The 17,754-nt window shown below is 44.5% G+C and overlaps 1 protein-coding gene across 1 annotated transcript in view; it reads right to left on the reverse strand.

Moving 5' to 3' along the window:
- The window catches only part of LOC149970326 (FRAS1-related extracellular matrix protein 2-like), a 126,353-nt gene extending 108,599 nt beyond the window's left edge, over nucleotides 1–17,754 (reverse strand). The window contains exon 1 of the mRNA XM_090226230.1: nucleotides 14,140–17,754. Coding sequence (XP_090082356.1) covers nucleotides 14,140–17,572 — 3,433 coding nt within the window. The 5' untranslated portion in view covers nucleotides 17,573–17,754. The remainder of the gene's footprint in view (nucleotides 1–14,139) is intronic.

A 17,754-nucleotide genomic window follows, 5' to 3' on the forward strand; every position in this document is an offset into this window, starting at 1 on the left:
ACACCTGTCACCATCATTACTCACACCTGTCACCATCATTACTCACACCTGTCTCCATCATTACTCACACCTGTTACCACCTGTTACCATCATTACCCACACCTGTCACCATCATTACTCACACCTGTCACCATCATTACTCACACCTGTCACCATCATTACTCACACCTGTCACCGTCATTACTCACACCTGTCACCATCATTACTGACACCTGTCACCGTCATTACTCACACCTGTCACCATCATTACTCACACCTGTCACCATCATTACTCACACCGGTCACCATCATTACTCACACCTGTCACCGTCATTACTCACACCTGTCACCATCATTACTCACACCTGTCAACATCATTACTCACACCTGTCAACATCATTACTCACACCTGTCACCATCATTACTCACACCTGTCAACATCATTACGCGCATCAGCGCTCGTTGGACTCACCTAGACTCCTTCACTTTGTTGATTGCCCCTCTATATCTGTCCGTTCCTCAGTTGGTTGCCTATGTGCTTCTACACCTGCATTGCTTGCTGTTTGGGGTTTTAGGCTGGGTTTCTGTACAGCACTTTGAGATATCAGCTGATGTACGAAGGACTATATAAATAAATTTGATTACTGATTACATTACTCATTACTCACACCTGTCACCATCATTACTCACACCTGTCACCATCATTACTCACACCTGTCACCGTCATTACTCACACCTGTCACCATCATTACTGACACCTGTCACCGTCATTACTCACACCTGTCACCATCATTACTCACACCTGTCACCATCATTACTCACACCTGTCACCATCATTACTCACACCTGTCACCATCATTACTCACACCGGTCACCATCATTACTCACACCTGTCACCGTCATTACTCACACCTGTCACCATCATTACTCACACCTGTCAACATCATTACTCACACCTGTCAACATCATTACTCACACCTGTCACCATCATTACTCACACCTGTCAACATCATTACGCGCATCAGCGCTCGTTGGACTCACCTAGACTCCTTCACTTTGTTGATTGCCCCTCTATATCTGTCCGTTCCTCAGTTGGTTGCCTATGTGCTTCTACACCTGCATTGCTTGCTGTTTGGGGTTTTAGGCTGGGTTTCTGTACAGCACTTTGAGATATCAGCTGATGTACGAAGGACTATATAAATAAATTTGATTTTGATTTTGATTTGATTTTATTTTATTTATGTCAGCATTATTATCGTAATGTCGTTTTGTTCCCCCGTCCAGACGCTGTTCTTGTTTTGTTATATGTCCATTGTTTCATTAATTGTTCACTCCCTGTACTTGCTTCTTGTCTCCAGCGTCGGTCCTTACAAAATGCTGACACCACTATTTGAAGCATCAGGGAGTTCATGATTTTTGTGTTTTGGTGGTGACGTCGGGTCAGGGTGCCTCCACCGATGGAACCAGGGGTGCCTCAGCTGGCTCGTTGGGCTTCCACGACATAGCTGGCTCGTTGGGCTTCCACGACTTAGCTGGCTCGTTGGGCTTCCACGACTTAGCTGGCTCGTTGGGCTTCCACGACTTAGCTGGCTCGTTGGGCTTCCACGACTTAGCTGGCTCGTTGGGCTTCCACACCTCAGATGGCTCGTTGGGCTTCCACGACTCAGCTGGCTCGTTGGGCTTCCACGACTCAGCTGGCTCGCTGGGCTTCCACGACTCGCTGGCTCGTTGGGCTTCCACGACTTAGCTGGCTCGAGAGGTTTCCTTGCCTCAGCCGGCTTGTCAGGCTCCCACACCTCAACCCGCATGTCAGACTCCCACAGCTCAGCGGGATCGTCAAGCTTTCACGCCTCAGCCGGCTCGTCGGGCTTCTATGCCTCGGCCGGCTTGTCCAGCGCCCATGCCTTGGCCACCCCGTCAGGCTTGGGACGCCGGGGGGGGGGACGACTGCTCCCGCTTCACGTCTCTGGCACTCGAGGGTGCCAGGCTGCCCGTCGTTATGCACACTGTCACCATCATTATGCACACTGTCACCATCATTATGCACACTGTCACCATCATTATACACACTGTCACCATCATTATGCACACTGTCACCATCAATATGCACACTGTCACCATCAATATGCACACTGTCACCATCATTATGCACACTGTCACCATCATTATGCACACTGTCACCATCATTATGCACACTGTCACCATCATTATGCACACTGTCACCATCATTACCCACATCAGCGCTCATTGGACTCACCTGGACTCCTTCACTTTGTTAATCGACCCTCTATATCTGTCGGTTTCTCAGTTGGTCCCCTGTCCAGACGATGTTCTTGTTTTGTTATACTGTATGTCCATTGTTTCATTAATTCCTCTCTGGGATAAGTTGGACGCTTGCGTCCCACCTGGCCAAAAGCCAGTGAAAATGCAGAGCGCCAAATTCAAATAAAATACTATAAAAATCAAACTTTCATTAAATCACACATGCAAGATACCAAATTAAAGCTACACTCGTTGTGAATCCAGCCAACATGTCATATTTCAAAAAGGCTTTTCGGCGAAAGCATAAGATGCTATTATCTGATGATAGCACAACAGTAAACAATGAGAGAGTAGCATATTTAAACTCTGCAGGCGCGACACAAAACGCAGAAATAAAAATATAATTCATGCCTTACCTTTGACGAGCTTCTTTTGTTGGCACTCCAATATGTCCCATAAACATCACAAATGGTCCTTTTGTTTGATTAATTCCGTCGATATATATCCAAAATGTCCATTTATTTGGTGCGTTTGATCCAGAAAAACACTGGTTCCAACTTGACCAACGTCATGACAAAATACAGTGCCTTGCGAAAGTATTCGGCCCCCTTGAACTTTGCGACCGTTTGCCACATTTCAGGCTTCAAACATAAAGATATAAAACTGTATTTTTTTGTGAAGAATTAACAACAAGTGGGACACAATCATGAAGTGGAACGACATTTATTGGATATTTAAAACTTTTTTAACAAATCAAAAACTGAAAGATTGGGCGTGCAAAATTATTCAGCCCACTTAAGTTAATACTTTGTAGCGCCACCTTTTGCTGCGATTACAGCTGTAAGTCGCTTGGGGTATGTCTCTATCAGTTTTGCACATCGAGAGACTGACATTTTTTCCCATTCCTCCTTGCAAAACAGCTCGAGCTCAGTGAGGTTGGATGGAGAGCATTTGTGAACAGCAGTTTTCAGTTCTTTCCACAGATTCTCGATTGGATTCAGGTCTGGACTTTGACTTGGCCATTCTAACACCTGGATATGTTTATTTTTGAACCATTCCATTGTAGATTTTGCTTTATGTTTTGGATCATTGTCTTGTTGGAAGACAAATCTCCGTCCCAGTCTCAGGTCTTTTGCAGACTCCATCAGGTTTTCTTCCAGAATGGTCCTGTATTTGGCTCCATCCATCTTCCCATCAATTTTAACCATCTTCCCTGTCCCTGCTGAAGAAAAGCAGGCCCAAACCATGATGCTGCCACCACCATGTTTGACAGTGGGGATGGTGTGTTCAGCTGTGTTGCTTTCACGCCAAACATAACGTTTTGCATTGTTGCCAAAAAGTTCAATTTTGGTTTCATCTGACCAGAGCACCTTCTTCCACATGTTTGGTGTGTCTCCCAGGTGGCTTGTGGCAAACTTTAAACAACACTTTTTATGGATATCTTTAAGAAATGGCTTTCTTCTTGCCGCTCTTCTATAAAGGCCAGATTTGTGCAATATACGACTAATTGTTGTCCTATGGACAGAGTCTCCCACCTCAGCTGTAGATCTCTGCAGTTCATCCAGAGTGATCATGGGCCTCTCGGCTGCATCTCTGATCAGTCTTCTCCTTGTATGAGCTGAAAGTTTAGAGGGACGGCCAGGTCTTGGTAGATTTGCAGTGGTCTGATACTCCTTCCATTTCAATATTATCGCTTGCACAGTGCTCCTTGGGATGTTTAAAGCTTGGGAAATCTTTTTGTATCCAAATCCGGCTTTAAACTTCTTCACAACAGTATCTCGGACCTGCCTGGTGTGTTCCTTGTTCTTCATGATGCTCTCTGCGCTTTTAACGGACCTCTGAGACTATCACAGTGCAGGTGCATTTATACGGAGACTTGATTACACACAGGTGGATTGTATTTATCATCATTAGTCATTTAGGTCAACATTGGATCATTCAGAGATCCTCACTGAACTTCTGGAGAGAGTTTGCTGCACTGAAAGTAAAGGGGCTGAATAATTTTGCACGCCCAATTTTTCAGTTTTTGATTTGTTAAAAAAGTTTGAAATATCCAATAAATGTCGTTCCACTTTATGATTGTGTCCCACTTGTTGTTGATTCTTCACAAAAAAATACAGTTTTATATCTTTATGTTTGAAGCCTGAAATGTGGCAAAAGGTCGCAAAGTTCAAGGGGGCCGAATACTTTCGCAAGGCACTGTATCTCAAAAGTTACCTGTAAACTTTGCCAAAACATTTCAAACTACTTTTGTAATACAACTTTAGGTATTTTTTTAAACGTAAATAATCGATAAAATTGAAGACGGAATGATCTGTGTTCAATACAGGAAGACAACAAACTCAAGCATGCTTTCTGGTCTTGCGCCTCTATCAAACAGTACACATGACGTGACACTTGTTCAAGATGGCCATACTTCTTCATTACACAAAGGAATAACGTCAACCAATTTCTAAAGAAGCGGAAGCGGTAGGAACTGCAAGAAGGTCCCTTAGAAATGATTTCTCAATGAAAACGCATTGTGACAGTGACCTCGAAAAAAAATCTGAATGGTTTGTCCTCAGGGTTTTGCCTGCTACATAAGTTATGTTATACTCACAGACATGATTCAAACAGTTTTAGAAACTTCAGAGTGTTTTCTATCCAAAAGTACTTATTTATCTGTTATTTTACCAGGTAAGTTGACTGAGAACACATTCTCATTTCTAGCAACAACCTGGGGAATAGTTACAGGGGAGAGGAGGGGGATGAATGAGCCAATTGTAAACTGGGGATTATTAGGTAACCGTGATGGATGAGGGCCAGATTGGGAATTTAGCCAGGACACCGGGTTTAACACCCCCACTTTTACGATAAGTGCAATGGGATCTTTAATGACCTCAGAGAGTCAGGACACCTGTTTAACATCCCATCCGAAAGACCGCACCCTACACAGGGCAGTGTCCCCAATCACTGCCCTGGGGTATTGGGATATTTTTTTAGACCAGAGGAAAGAGTGCCTCCTACTGGCCCTTCAACACCATTTCCAGCAGCATCTGGTCTCCCATCCAGGAACTGACCATAATCAACCCTGCTTAGCTTCAGAAGCAAGCCAGCAGTGGTATGCAGGGTGGTATGCTGCTGACCAGGACTGACCCTGCTTAGCTTCAGAAGTAAGCCAGCAGTGGTATGCAGGGTGGCATGCTGCTAACAATATGCAAATCTTATATTCTGGGGATGAGTAGCAGGAAGTTGAAATTGGGCACGCTATTTATCCAAAAGTGAAAATACTGCCCCCTATCCCGAATAAGTTAAATGTTCACTCCCTACACATGCTTCACATCTCCAGCGTCTTTCCTTACATTATTATATACAGGAATATTCTTCAGCCCTAGCACTATCCTGTAGAGTTTATATAGACTGTACTATCCTGTAGTGTTTATACAGACTGCACTATCCTGTAGTGTTTATATAGACTGTACTGTCCTGTAGTGTTTGTATAGACTGTACTATCCTGTAGTGTTTATATAGACTGTACTATCCTGTAGTGTTTATATAGACTGTACTATCCTGTAGTGTTTATATAGACTGTACTGTCCTGTAGTGTTTATATAGACTGTACTATCCTGTAGTGTTTATATAGACTGTACTATCCTGTAGTGTTTATATAGACTGTACTATCCTGTAGTGTTTATATAGACTGTACTATCCTGTAGTGTTTATATAGACTGTACTATCCTGTAGTGTTTATATAGACTGTACTATCCTGTAGTGTTTATATAGACTGTACTATCCTGTAGTGTTTATATAGACTGTACTATCCTGTAGTGTTTATATAGACTGTACTATCCTGTAGTGTTTATATAGACTGTACTATCCTGTAGTGTTTATATAGACTGTACTATTCTGTAGTGTTTATATAGACTGTACTATCCTGTAGTGTTTATATAGACTGTACTATCCTGTAGTGTTTATATAGACTGTACTATCCTGTAGTGTTTATATAGACTGTACTGTCCTGTAGTGTTTATATAGACTGCACTATCCTGTAGAGTTTATATAGACTGTACTATCCTGTAGTGTTTATACAGACTGCACTATCCTGTAGTGTTTATATAGACTGTACTGTCCTGTAGTGTTTGTATAGACTGTACTATCCTGTAGTATTTATATAGACTGTACTATCCTGTAGTGTTTATATAGACTGTACTATCCTGTAGTGTTTATATAGACTGTACTATCCTGTAGTGTTTATACAGACTGCACTATCCTGTAGTGTTTATATAGACTGTACTGTCCTGTAGTGTTTGTATAGACTGTACTATCCTGTAGTGTTTATATAGACTGTACTGTCCTGTAGTGTTTTTATAGACTGTACTATCCTGTAGTGTTTATATAGACTGTACTATCCTGTAGTGTTTTTATAGACTGTACTGTCCTGTAGTGTTTTTATAGACTGTACTATCCTGTAGTGTTTGTATAGACTGTACTATCCTGTAGTGTTTATATAGACTGTACTGTCCTGTAGTGTTTTTATAGACTGTACTATCCTGTAGTGTTTTTATAGACTGTACTATCCTGTAGTGTTTTTATAGACTGTACTATCCTGTAGTGTTTATATAGACTGTACTATCCTGTAGTCTTTTTATAGACTGTACTAACTGTATTGAGATGAGGCCAAAATGGAAGCTACAAGGCAAGGAAACATGGCAGAACTAGAAGTATTTAAATCCTTCTGTTCACCTGATTTAGAATTCCTCGCAATCAAATGTAGACCGCATTATCTACCAAGAGAATTCTCTTCGATTATAATCACAGCCGTATATATCCCCCCTAAGCAGACACATCGATGGCTCTGAACAAACTTTATTTGACTCTTTGCAAACTGGAATCCATTTATCCGGAGGCTGCATTCATTGTTGCTGGGGATTTTAACAAGGCTAATCTGAAAACAAGACTCCCAAAATTTTATCAGCATATTGATTGCGCAACCAGGGGTGGAAAAACCTTGGATCATTGTTACTCTAACTTCCGCGACGCATATAAGGCCCTGCCCCGCCCTCCTTTCGGAAAAGCTGACCACGACTCCATTTTGTTGATCCCTGCCTACAGACAGAAACTAAAACAAGAGGCTCCCACGCTGAGGTCTGTCCAACGCTGGTCCGACCAAGCTGACTCCACACTCCAAGACTGCTTCCATCACGTGGACTGGGACATGTTTCGTATTGCGTCAGATAACAATATTGACGAATACGCTGATTCTGTGTGCGAGTTCATTAGAACGTGTGTTGAAGATGACGTTCCCATAGCAACGATTAAAACATTCCCTAACCAGAAACCGTGGATTGATGGCAGCATTCGCGTGAAACTGAAAGAGCGAACCACTGCTTTTAATCAGGGCAAGGTGACTGGTAACATGACCAAATACAAACAGTGCAGCTATTCCCTCCACAAGGCTATCAAACAAGCTAAGCGTCAGTACAGAGACAAAGTAGAATCTCAATTCAACGGCTCAGACACAAGAGGCATGTGGCAGGGTCTACAGTCAATCACGGACTACAGGAAGAAATCCAGCCCAGTCACGGACCAGGATGTCCTGCTCCCAGGCAGACTAAATAACTGTTTTGCCCGCTTTGAGGACAATACAGTGCCACTGACACGGCCTGCAACGACAACATGCAGACTCTCCTTCACTGCAGCCGAGGTGAGTAAGACATTTAAACGTGTTAACCCTCGCAATGCTGCAGGCCCAGACGGCATCCCAAGCCGCGCCCTCAGAGCATGCGCAGACCAGCTGGCCGGTGTGTTTACGGACATATTCAATCAATCCCTATACCAGTCTGCTGTTCCCACATGCTTCAAGAGGGCCAACCATTGTTCCTGTTCCCAAGAAAGCTAAGGTAACTGAGCTAAATGACTACCGCCCCGTAGCACTCACTTCCGTCATCATGAAGTGCTTTGAGAGACTAGTCAAGGACCATATCACCTCCACCCTACCCGACACCCTAGACACACTCCAATTTGCTTACCGCCCAAATAGGTCCACAGACGATGCAATCTCAACCACACTGCACACTGCCCTAACCCATCTGGACAAGAGGAATACCTATGTGAGAATGCTGTTCATCGACTACAGCTCGGCATTCAACACCATAGTACCCTCCAAGCTCGTCATCAAGCTCGAGACCCTGGGTCTCGACCCCGCCCTGTGCAACTGGGTACTGGACTTCCTGACGGGCCGCCCCCAGGTGGTGAGGGTAGGCAACAACATCTCCACCCCGCTGATCCTCAACACTGGGGCCCCACAAGGGTGCGTTCTGAGCCATCTCCTGTACTCCCTGTTCACCCACGACTGCGTGGCCACGCACGCCTCCAACTCAATCATCAAGTTTGCGGACGACACAACAGTGGTAGGCTTGATTACCAACAACGACGAGACGGCCTACAGGGAGGAGGTGAGGGCCCTCGGAGTGTGGTGTCAGGAAAATAACCTCACACTCAACGTCAACAAAACTAAGGAGATGATTGTGGACTTCAGGAAACAGCAGAGGGAACACCCCCCTATCCACATCGATGGAACAGTAGTGGAGAGGGTAGCAAGTTTTAAGTTCCTCGGCATACACATCACAGACAAACTGAATTGGTCCACTCACACAGAGAGCATCGTGAAGAAGGCGCAGCAGCGCCTCTTCAACCTCAGGAGGCTGAAGAAATTCAGTTTGTCACCAAAAGCACTCACAAACTTCTACAGATGCACAATCGAGAGCATCCTGGCGGGCTGTATCAACGCCTGGTACGGCAACTGCTCCGCCCACAACCGTAAGGCTCTCCAGAGGGTAGTGAGGTCTGCACAACGCATCACCGGGGGCAAACTACCTGCCCTCCAGGACACCTACACCACCCGATGTTACAGGAAGGCCATAAAGATCATCAAGGACATCAACCACCCGAGCCACTGCCTGTTCACCCCGCTATCATCCAGAAGGCGAGGTCAGTACAGGTGCATCAAAGCTGGGACCGAGAGACTGAAAAACAGCTTCTATCTCAAGGCCATCAGACTGTTAAACAGCCACCACTAACATTGAGTGGCTGCTGCCAACACACTGACACTGACACTGACTCAACTCCAGCCACTTTAATAATGGGAATTGATGGGAAAGGATGTAAATATATCACTAGCCACTTTAAACAATGCTACCTTATATAATGTTACTTACCCTACATTATTAATCTCATATGCATACGTATATACTGTACTCTATATCATCGACTGCATCCTTATGTAATACATGTATCACTAGCCACTTTAACTATGCCACTTTGTTTACATACTCACCTCATGTATATACTGTACTCGATACCATCTACTGTATCCTGCCTATGCTGCTCTGTACCATCACTCATTCATATATCCTTATGTACATATTCTTTATCCCCTTACACTGTGTATAAGACAGTAGTTTTGGAATTGTTAGTTAGATTACTTGTTGGTTATTACTGCATTGTCGGAACTAGAAGCACAAGCATTTCGCTACACTCGCATTAACATCTGCTAACCATGTGTATGTGACAAATAACATTTGATTTGGTTTGATTTGATTTGAGTATTGAGATGGGGCCCTAACACAAGGCAGAGAAACATGGCAGAACTAGAAGTATTGAGATGGGGCCCTAATACAAGGCACAGAAACATGACAGAACTAGAAGTATTAAGATGGGGCCCTAACACAAGGCACAGAAACATGGCAGAACTAGAAGTATTGAGATGGGGCCCTAACACAAGGCACAGAAACATGGCAGAACTAGAAGTATTGAGATGGGGCCATAATGGAAGCTACATTGGTATAACTTGAAGTATTGAGACGAGGCACTAGCACAAGGCACATAGACCTGGTATAAAAAGAGACAATATGTAAAAGAAGACAAGGAGAAGAAGAAACTCTGACGTTTTGAGACACAGCCTCAATGTAAGGCATGTAGCTATGGCAGATTTAAAAGGAGACGAGGAGAGGGGCTTAGTTAACACTATTGAGACCCTGCCGTAATGCATGATATGGCAGATCTAAAAGGAGACGAGGAGAGAGGGTCAGTTAACACTATTGAGACCCTGCCGTAACGCATGACATAGCAGATCTAAAAGTATACTAATGTAAGGCAGAAGGCAGAAAGACCTGGCAGAATTAGAAGTATTGAGATGAGCCCCTAATGGAAGCTACAAGGCACAGAGATCTGGCAGAACTAGAAGTCAACATTCTGAACCGTAGGGCACTCAGGTCATGAAATATTTAGCAAGGTGCATCGTGGGACCAGACCAGGGTAGTAGAAGGGGTAAATAAAGACAAGAGTGTCTCTTTCGCCTCGCTGCATCCTCTGATGAAAATGTTTGCTGAGTCTCTCTCTCCTCCCATATCTATTTCTCTTCTTCCATCTCTCTCTTTATCTCTCTCTCTCGCCCTCTCCTTTCATCTTTCCTTTTGTCCTTCCATTTCTTTCTCCTTGCCCCCCCTCTCTTTCCCTCTCTCCCCTCCTCCCCTCTTTTTTTTCCCACTCTCTCGCTCCCCCTCGCTCTCTCTCTCTCTGTATATCCCTCCCTCTCCCCCTTCTCCCCTATCTCCCTTTCCCAGACACAGTGACACTCTGGTTGCTGTCAGAAGAATTTTCTGTCTTCCAGAAAGAGAAGCCTCTGCTTCCGTCTGTCTGCCTGCCTCTGTTTCTAGTCTTGGCTTCCCTCCACAGTGATTTTGACTAGATGGCATGCAGCCACGGACAGAATTGACTTTCGTAGCATGTTAGGAGAAACTTTGCAGCAGGTTATGATAAATAACGTAGCAGGATAGGAAAAATAGGGTTAAGGTTAACAAAAATGCTAAAAAAAAATCTTCCTGACGTGAACATGTATACCATCTAGCACAACCCTCCACACCTCGGTGCCTCTCTCCTCGCCTCCTAGTATGACTGGGTTTGAATCCTAGACTTGTCTCTACAATGTGTTTACAACACACTCAGCATGTCACATAAAGACACATAACACGACACTTCCAAAGTCTTTTACAGAGAATTATCTTACACATATCACTACACTTCCAAAGAGTTTTACAGAGAATTATCTTACATTATCGTCTCTCATACACACAATCATGCACACACACCTACACTTACTCTGACCCATGATCCATTACTTTGCTCGTCTCATTGAAAAAGTCACTGTACCGAACTGCCATTTGGGAAACAGCCCAGAATGAAACATCTCCCCAAACTGGTGTACTTTGAGGAACTCTCAGGTGTGCCTTTTGGAACTCTCAGGAGTGCCTTTAGGAACTCTCAGGGGTGCCTTTAGGAACTCTCAGGGGTGGCTTTTGGAACTCACGCGTGCCTTTTGGAACTCAGACGTGCCTTTTGGAACTCAGACGTGCCTCGAGGAACACTCAGGGATGCCTTTTGGAACACTCAGGGGTGCCTTTTGGAACTCTCAGGAGTGCCTTTTGGAACTCTCAGGTGTGCCTTTTGGAACTCTCAGGTGTGCCTTTTGGAACTCTCAGGTGTGCCCTTTGGAACACTCAGGGGTGCCTTTTGGAACTCTCAGGTGTGCCTTTTGGAACTCTCAGGTGTGCCTTTTGGAACTCTCAGGTGTGCCTTTTGGAACACTCAGGTGTGCCTTTTGGAACTCAGGCATGCCTTTTGGAACACTCAGGGGTGCCTTTTGGAACTTTCAGGTGTGCCTTTTGGAACTCTCAGGTGTGCCTTTTGGAACTCTCAGGAGTGCCTTTAGGAACTCTCAGGGGTGCCTTTTGGAACTCTCAGGTGTGCCTTTTGGAACTCTCAGGGGTGCCTTTTGGAACTCTCAGGGGTGCCTTTTGGAACTCTCAGGGGTGCCTTTTGGAACTCTCAGGGGTGCCTTTTGGAACTCTCAGGTGTGCCTTTTGGAACTCTCAGGTGTGCCTTTTGGAACTCAGGCGTGCCTTTTGGAACTCTCAGGTGTGCCTTTTGGAACTCTCAGGTGTGCCTTTTGGAACTCAGGTGTGCCTTTTGGAACTCTCAGGTGTGCCTTTTGGAACTCTCGGGGGTGCCCCAAAACTTCTCCTAGTCTTGATCATCTTTTTGGAACACTCATTAACCTGTACTGTGGAATGTACATGGAGTTTTGACATGGGAGCACTATTGTGGCCAACATGAAAAAAAGATGATAGTATACTCTGGTTAAATACTATAGTATTTCCTGTAGTGTTTTTGGTAAAGTCTGTAATTTTTTTGTAAGAGTTACTGTAGTATTTACTGTTGTGTCATTGTGGAATAAAATCTCATTCAATTCACGGGACCGACGCATTTGTCACGCATCATGTTCAAAACATTTTTAAGCTATTTTTTTTTTTGCTTCACAATAATTTTTTAGATACTTTCAGATGATTTGGACATTTGGAGCCTATTTAATCTATTAAAAAAGTGTCAAAGAAAATAGATTATTTGCAACGTGGATCAAATGAGATGGAGTTCATCACCACTAAAAATATGTATAAGGGACATTTTAGGTATGCTGCTGCTGAAGAAGAGAAACGGTCCAGGTCTGCCACAGTTAAAAAAAAAGGTTGGTAGACACTGGACTGCAGTGTGCTCCCACCATGCAGACCTGAGGTCCAATAACATTTATAATATTTGAATAACCTTGTGAATTTGCTTTAGTCTGCCTGGATTGCCAGATGAGCGGAGACCAGGGTTCGCAGTTAACATACAACCGCAGCCTCTATTTTCCCCTGTTAATCACACTCTGAAGAGCAAAGGCTGTAATTAAACATCTAAATTGCAGCTAATACCTCCCCCATAGATTGCCATTTCAATTCCCCAGCCAGTACTTGCCAGTTAGATTAATAATTATCCCCATCTAAATAAAATCTTTGTAATGCATTGGGTGGTTAAGTCATTATCTAGTAATTATGAACAGAGGGAATGTGTAAATATATGAGTGAATGATTAGCTGTGATTGTTACATTATCGTTTCAGATTCTGACTTTCCATGACAAAGACTTACCCATAATACCAGTTGTACATTTTAAATATAGATTTTAATATGCTATATAGATTTGAACAACGCCTCAAAGTAAATAAGCAACTGTTTTAGAAAATCATGAAATAAATGCAATCAATCAATCAATGAATCTATCAATAAATCAATGAATCTATCGGTCAATCAATAAATGAATATATCAATCATTCAATTAATTAATCAATCAATCAATCAATATATATGTCAATCAATCAATGAATCTATATATAAATTAATATATCAATCAATCAATGAATATATTTGTCAATCAATCAATTAATATATATATCAATGAATATATCAATCAATCAATTAATATGTCAATCAATCAATGAATCTATCAATCAAACAATATATCAATAAATCAATCAATCAATCAATCAATCAATGAATCAATGAATTAATCTATTAATCAATCAATCAATCAATCAGTTAATTAATCTATCAATCATTCGATCAATCAATGAATCAATGAATTAATATATTAATCAATCAATTAATCAATCAATCTATCAATCAATCAGTTAATGAATCTATCAATCATTCGATCAATCAATCTATCAATCAATCTATCAATCGATCAATGAATCTATATATCAATGAATCTATCAATCAATCAATGAATGTATATGTCAATCAATCAATGAATCTATATATCAATCAACATATCAATCAATATATTTGTCAATCAATCAATATATCAATCAATCAATGAATCTATCAATAAATTAATATATAAATCAATCAATGAATCAATCAATTAATCAATCAATTAATCTATCAATCAATCAACATAACTAAGTGATAAGAAATCATATACCCGAAGCAATCAATCGATCAAACAATCAATAATCAATAATACCGATTGGCTGGTGTCTTACCTTGACTGAAGGTGTCGATGGAGTCATTCCCTTTGCCCAGATTGATGAGGTAACCATGCTTGGGTTCCGTGGTGACGTGGAACACTAAGGAAGCCGGAACGCTGTCCCTGTCTAACGCCCGTAGAACCCTGGAGGTCACGAGGAACCCCAGGTGCCCCGTGGACAGGGTCCTCAGTGTCGGTGCGCCCTTATTCACCACCAGCTGAGGGACACCGTTATCTATGGCCACCACCGTGATATTCATTGTCTGTGTGCGCCGTGTCTCGAACACCGCGTCGGAGAACACATAGAAGTCATTGTGCGTCCCGTCGGTCATAGTAAATGAGAAGGAATCTTCGGAGGTCTCGGTGCCATCGTGTTTGTAGCTGATAAGGTTCTCGCTGAGGTCTTGCTTGGTGAAGATGGTGACCGGTGAGGTATGGTTATAGAGGAGTTTTCCATGCGCTGGTGGTTGGGTGACGGTGAACTTCAATAACAGGTCAGCTGTGTCCTGGTCCTCTGCGGTCAGCTCGAATGGCGTGAGGAGTTTACTCTGCCCCTCGGTGATCACGAGTCTGTGAAACGTTAAAACTGGTTTCTTGTTATCCACTTCCATGATAGCGACTCGGAAAGTACGGAACACCGGGTTGTAACCATCGGTTACCTCAAACTCAAAACTGTCCATCTTGACTTCGTCGTCCGAGGTATGGATGTAGTAGACTTTACTGCCAGCCAGCTGGAGTTGGGTGAATGACACGATGGGGATCCATGGTGCATCAGTACACTCCAGGTGTCCTCTAACTGGAGCTCTGGTGATGGTGAACACCAAACGTTCATCTGGACTGTCGAGATCGCTAGTACTGAGAAGATCTGTGGTCAATGTCACTCTACCGCCTTCCTTCAGAGAGACTCCCTTGCTGACCACGTCTGGGAAGACCATGTCGATGCTCCTGATGGTGATGTAGAAGTAACGATCGATCAGAGGGTTCATGCCGTCGGTGACGTCGAACTTGACCAGGTCACAGATGCCTTCCTGACCGTTGTGTGTGTAAACGATCAACCTTTTGTCCACATCCCTCTGTGTGAAATTCATGCCTAACATGATGTTCTCCAGAGAACCAGATGGGGTTTTCCTCTGTAGAACACCCTGAACAGGACCGAAGCGGATCACATAGGTCAACGCTCCATCGTCCGAGTCTAGATCGGTGGCTTTGAGGACCTTGTTGTTGATCTCTTTCGCCTCACCTACTTCCACCTCCAGACCGACATTAACCAGCATTCTCGGCGTCTCGTCGTCGAGGCCGATGATCATAACCATGGCGGTTCTCTCTACTGAATATTTCCCGTCTGTTAGAATGACGTCAAAGCTGTCCTCGGTGGTCTCAGAGTCGTCATGTTCGTAGATGAAACTGGAAGCTTCCCTAATCTGCTCTAAGGTGAAGTTTATGACTGGGACTGAGCCTGTGGCTAGCTGATTGAGGATAAAGCCGTGTTTGGGCAGTTTGGAGATGATGAAAGTCAGCTCCTCTGCTGGGATATCAGCGTCTGCTCCGTTCAGGAGATGAGTGTCTATGACTGTATTCATCCCCTCCATCACAACTATCTCCCTCAAGTAAATCTCTGGCTTTTCATCATTAGCCGGAATAATCACAATAGGGAAGAAATGCCTTTTTGATAAGTTGATACCGTCGGAGCATCTAAATGTGAACCTGTCCTCTACGGGTTCTAACCCCTTGTGGATACTCTGAACATAATATATATGTCCTTCTCTGATGTCTCTGATGTAGAAGGCGCTGACTGCCGTCCCTGACCGTGAACTCTCTGATCCAGGAGCTGGGGAGATGTTCTCCACATAACCAGACGTGGGCTGGACGATGATGGTGCAGAGAATATCATCACTGGTTGTGTCTTTGTCTTCGGCCTTTAAATACTGTGTTCCGATGGCATACTTCTCTCCTTCGACAACGATGAACTGGTCACCCACGGTTACCTCAGGGGCCTGGTTGTCAACGGGGAAGATTGTGACACGGACGTGGACACCGTTGACCTTGTTTCCGCCCACTGACCAATCATCTGACATGTCAGTTAGGGTGAGGTTGAAGCTGTCCATGATGGACGTCAGCCCAATCTCTCCGCCGGTGTGGGCATACACCACTAAACCGTTGATGATGTCGACTTGGGTGAACTTCACGGCATGTGCCCCGGCAACCAGGATGACACCAAACACGGGGGCTTTCTCGATGATGAAGGTCAGCTGGAGGTCGTCGGTGTCCTCGTCCCACCCCTGGAGGACACTCGTAGTGATCTCCATAGCTCCATTCTCTAGGACGTCCATACGTGAACCGACCGTCCCGGCCGGTAAACTGACAGCCGGCGTCTCGTCGTCAACGGGCTTCACGACGACTCTGACTTTAACCGTGACAACATGGATCCCATCGCTGACGTCGAGTTGGAACACGTCGCTCACTGTCTCGTCGCCGTTTTGGACGTATATGATCTTCCTGTCCGAGATGTCCTCTAGGAAGAAAGCTCCCCCTTTGGGTAGGTCTGAGAAGGCATGCAGGACTTGGCCGTGCAGCGGAGGCTGGCTGAGGGTAAACGATATCTGTTTACCGTCTGTGTCTGGGTCTGATGTGTCCAACTCAGCACTGGATATCACATGCATGCCTTGCTCAAACACAGAAAAGCCAGTGTTAGTGATCTGTGGTGGTTTGTTGTCAACAGGATGCAGAAAAATCCTGAAAGCCCCCTCGACGCTATTCCCGGCCGTGTCTTCGACGGAGAACCGGAACTGGAGGACGTGAGCCGTGATGCCCAGCTCCTGGTCTGGAGGACTGTAGGATATCTTGTGGTGGTTGACCTGAGCCTGCGTGAACTCGTTGACCTCAGTGTCGGGGCTGTCAGTCAGAACAATGGACCCGAACACCGCCGGGCTGTTCTCGTCTGTGTCTGTTGGCGGCTGGATCACTGTATATTTCAGGTCGTGCTCCTCAGTGTCTAGATCGGTGTAGAGAAGCATGTTCTTACCGAAATGAGTCAGCTGGTACTCCTGAACAGTCACTTGGAGCGTGGTACCGGGAAAAAGCTCAGGGGGAAGGTCGTCGATGGGTAGAACCCTGATGGTGAACGTGCTCTCGCCCGATTCGTTAGGCGGGTCATTGTCGTCATGAACTTTGAACACAAACTGGTCTATGACTGTGTCAGTGTTATGTGGTCCGGTGTGTTTATAGAACACCTTCCCATCTGTGATGTCTTTCTGCAACCACTCTGTCACCTCCTTCTCATACACCTCATCCTCAGCGTTGAACTTCCATGACTCGGGGTCCTCTGGGGCGTCGGACTGCCTCAGCAGCAACCCCCCGATGGTTGAGAATGGCGGCTCGATCATGAATTTGATCGTGGAATCTTCTGAGTCGATGTCAGCGGCGCTGAGCATCAGAGGAGAGATAGCCATAATCTGGTTCTTGAAGAGCACAAGACCAGTGTTGACATTGATGATGGGAGGCTCATCGTCCGTGGGAACAATCGTCAAGGGAAACAGGAACTCCACCTGCGAGAGAGAGAGAGAGAGAGAGAGAGAGAGAGGTTTATTTCAATAAGGTCTATAGAAATACACAATGCACTGGATCCCCCTAT

Source organism: Oncorhynchus mykiss, chromosome 29 (assembly GCF_057628025.1).
Source record: "Oncorhynchus mykiss isolate SJ-2025 chromosome 29, ASM5762802v1, whole genome shotgun sequence".
NCBI classification, from domain to species: Eukaryota; Metazoa; Chordata; class Actinopteri; order Salmoniformes; family Salmonidae; genus Oncorhynchus; species Oncorhynchus mykiss.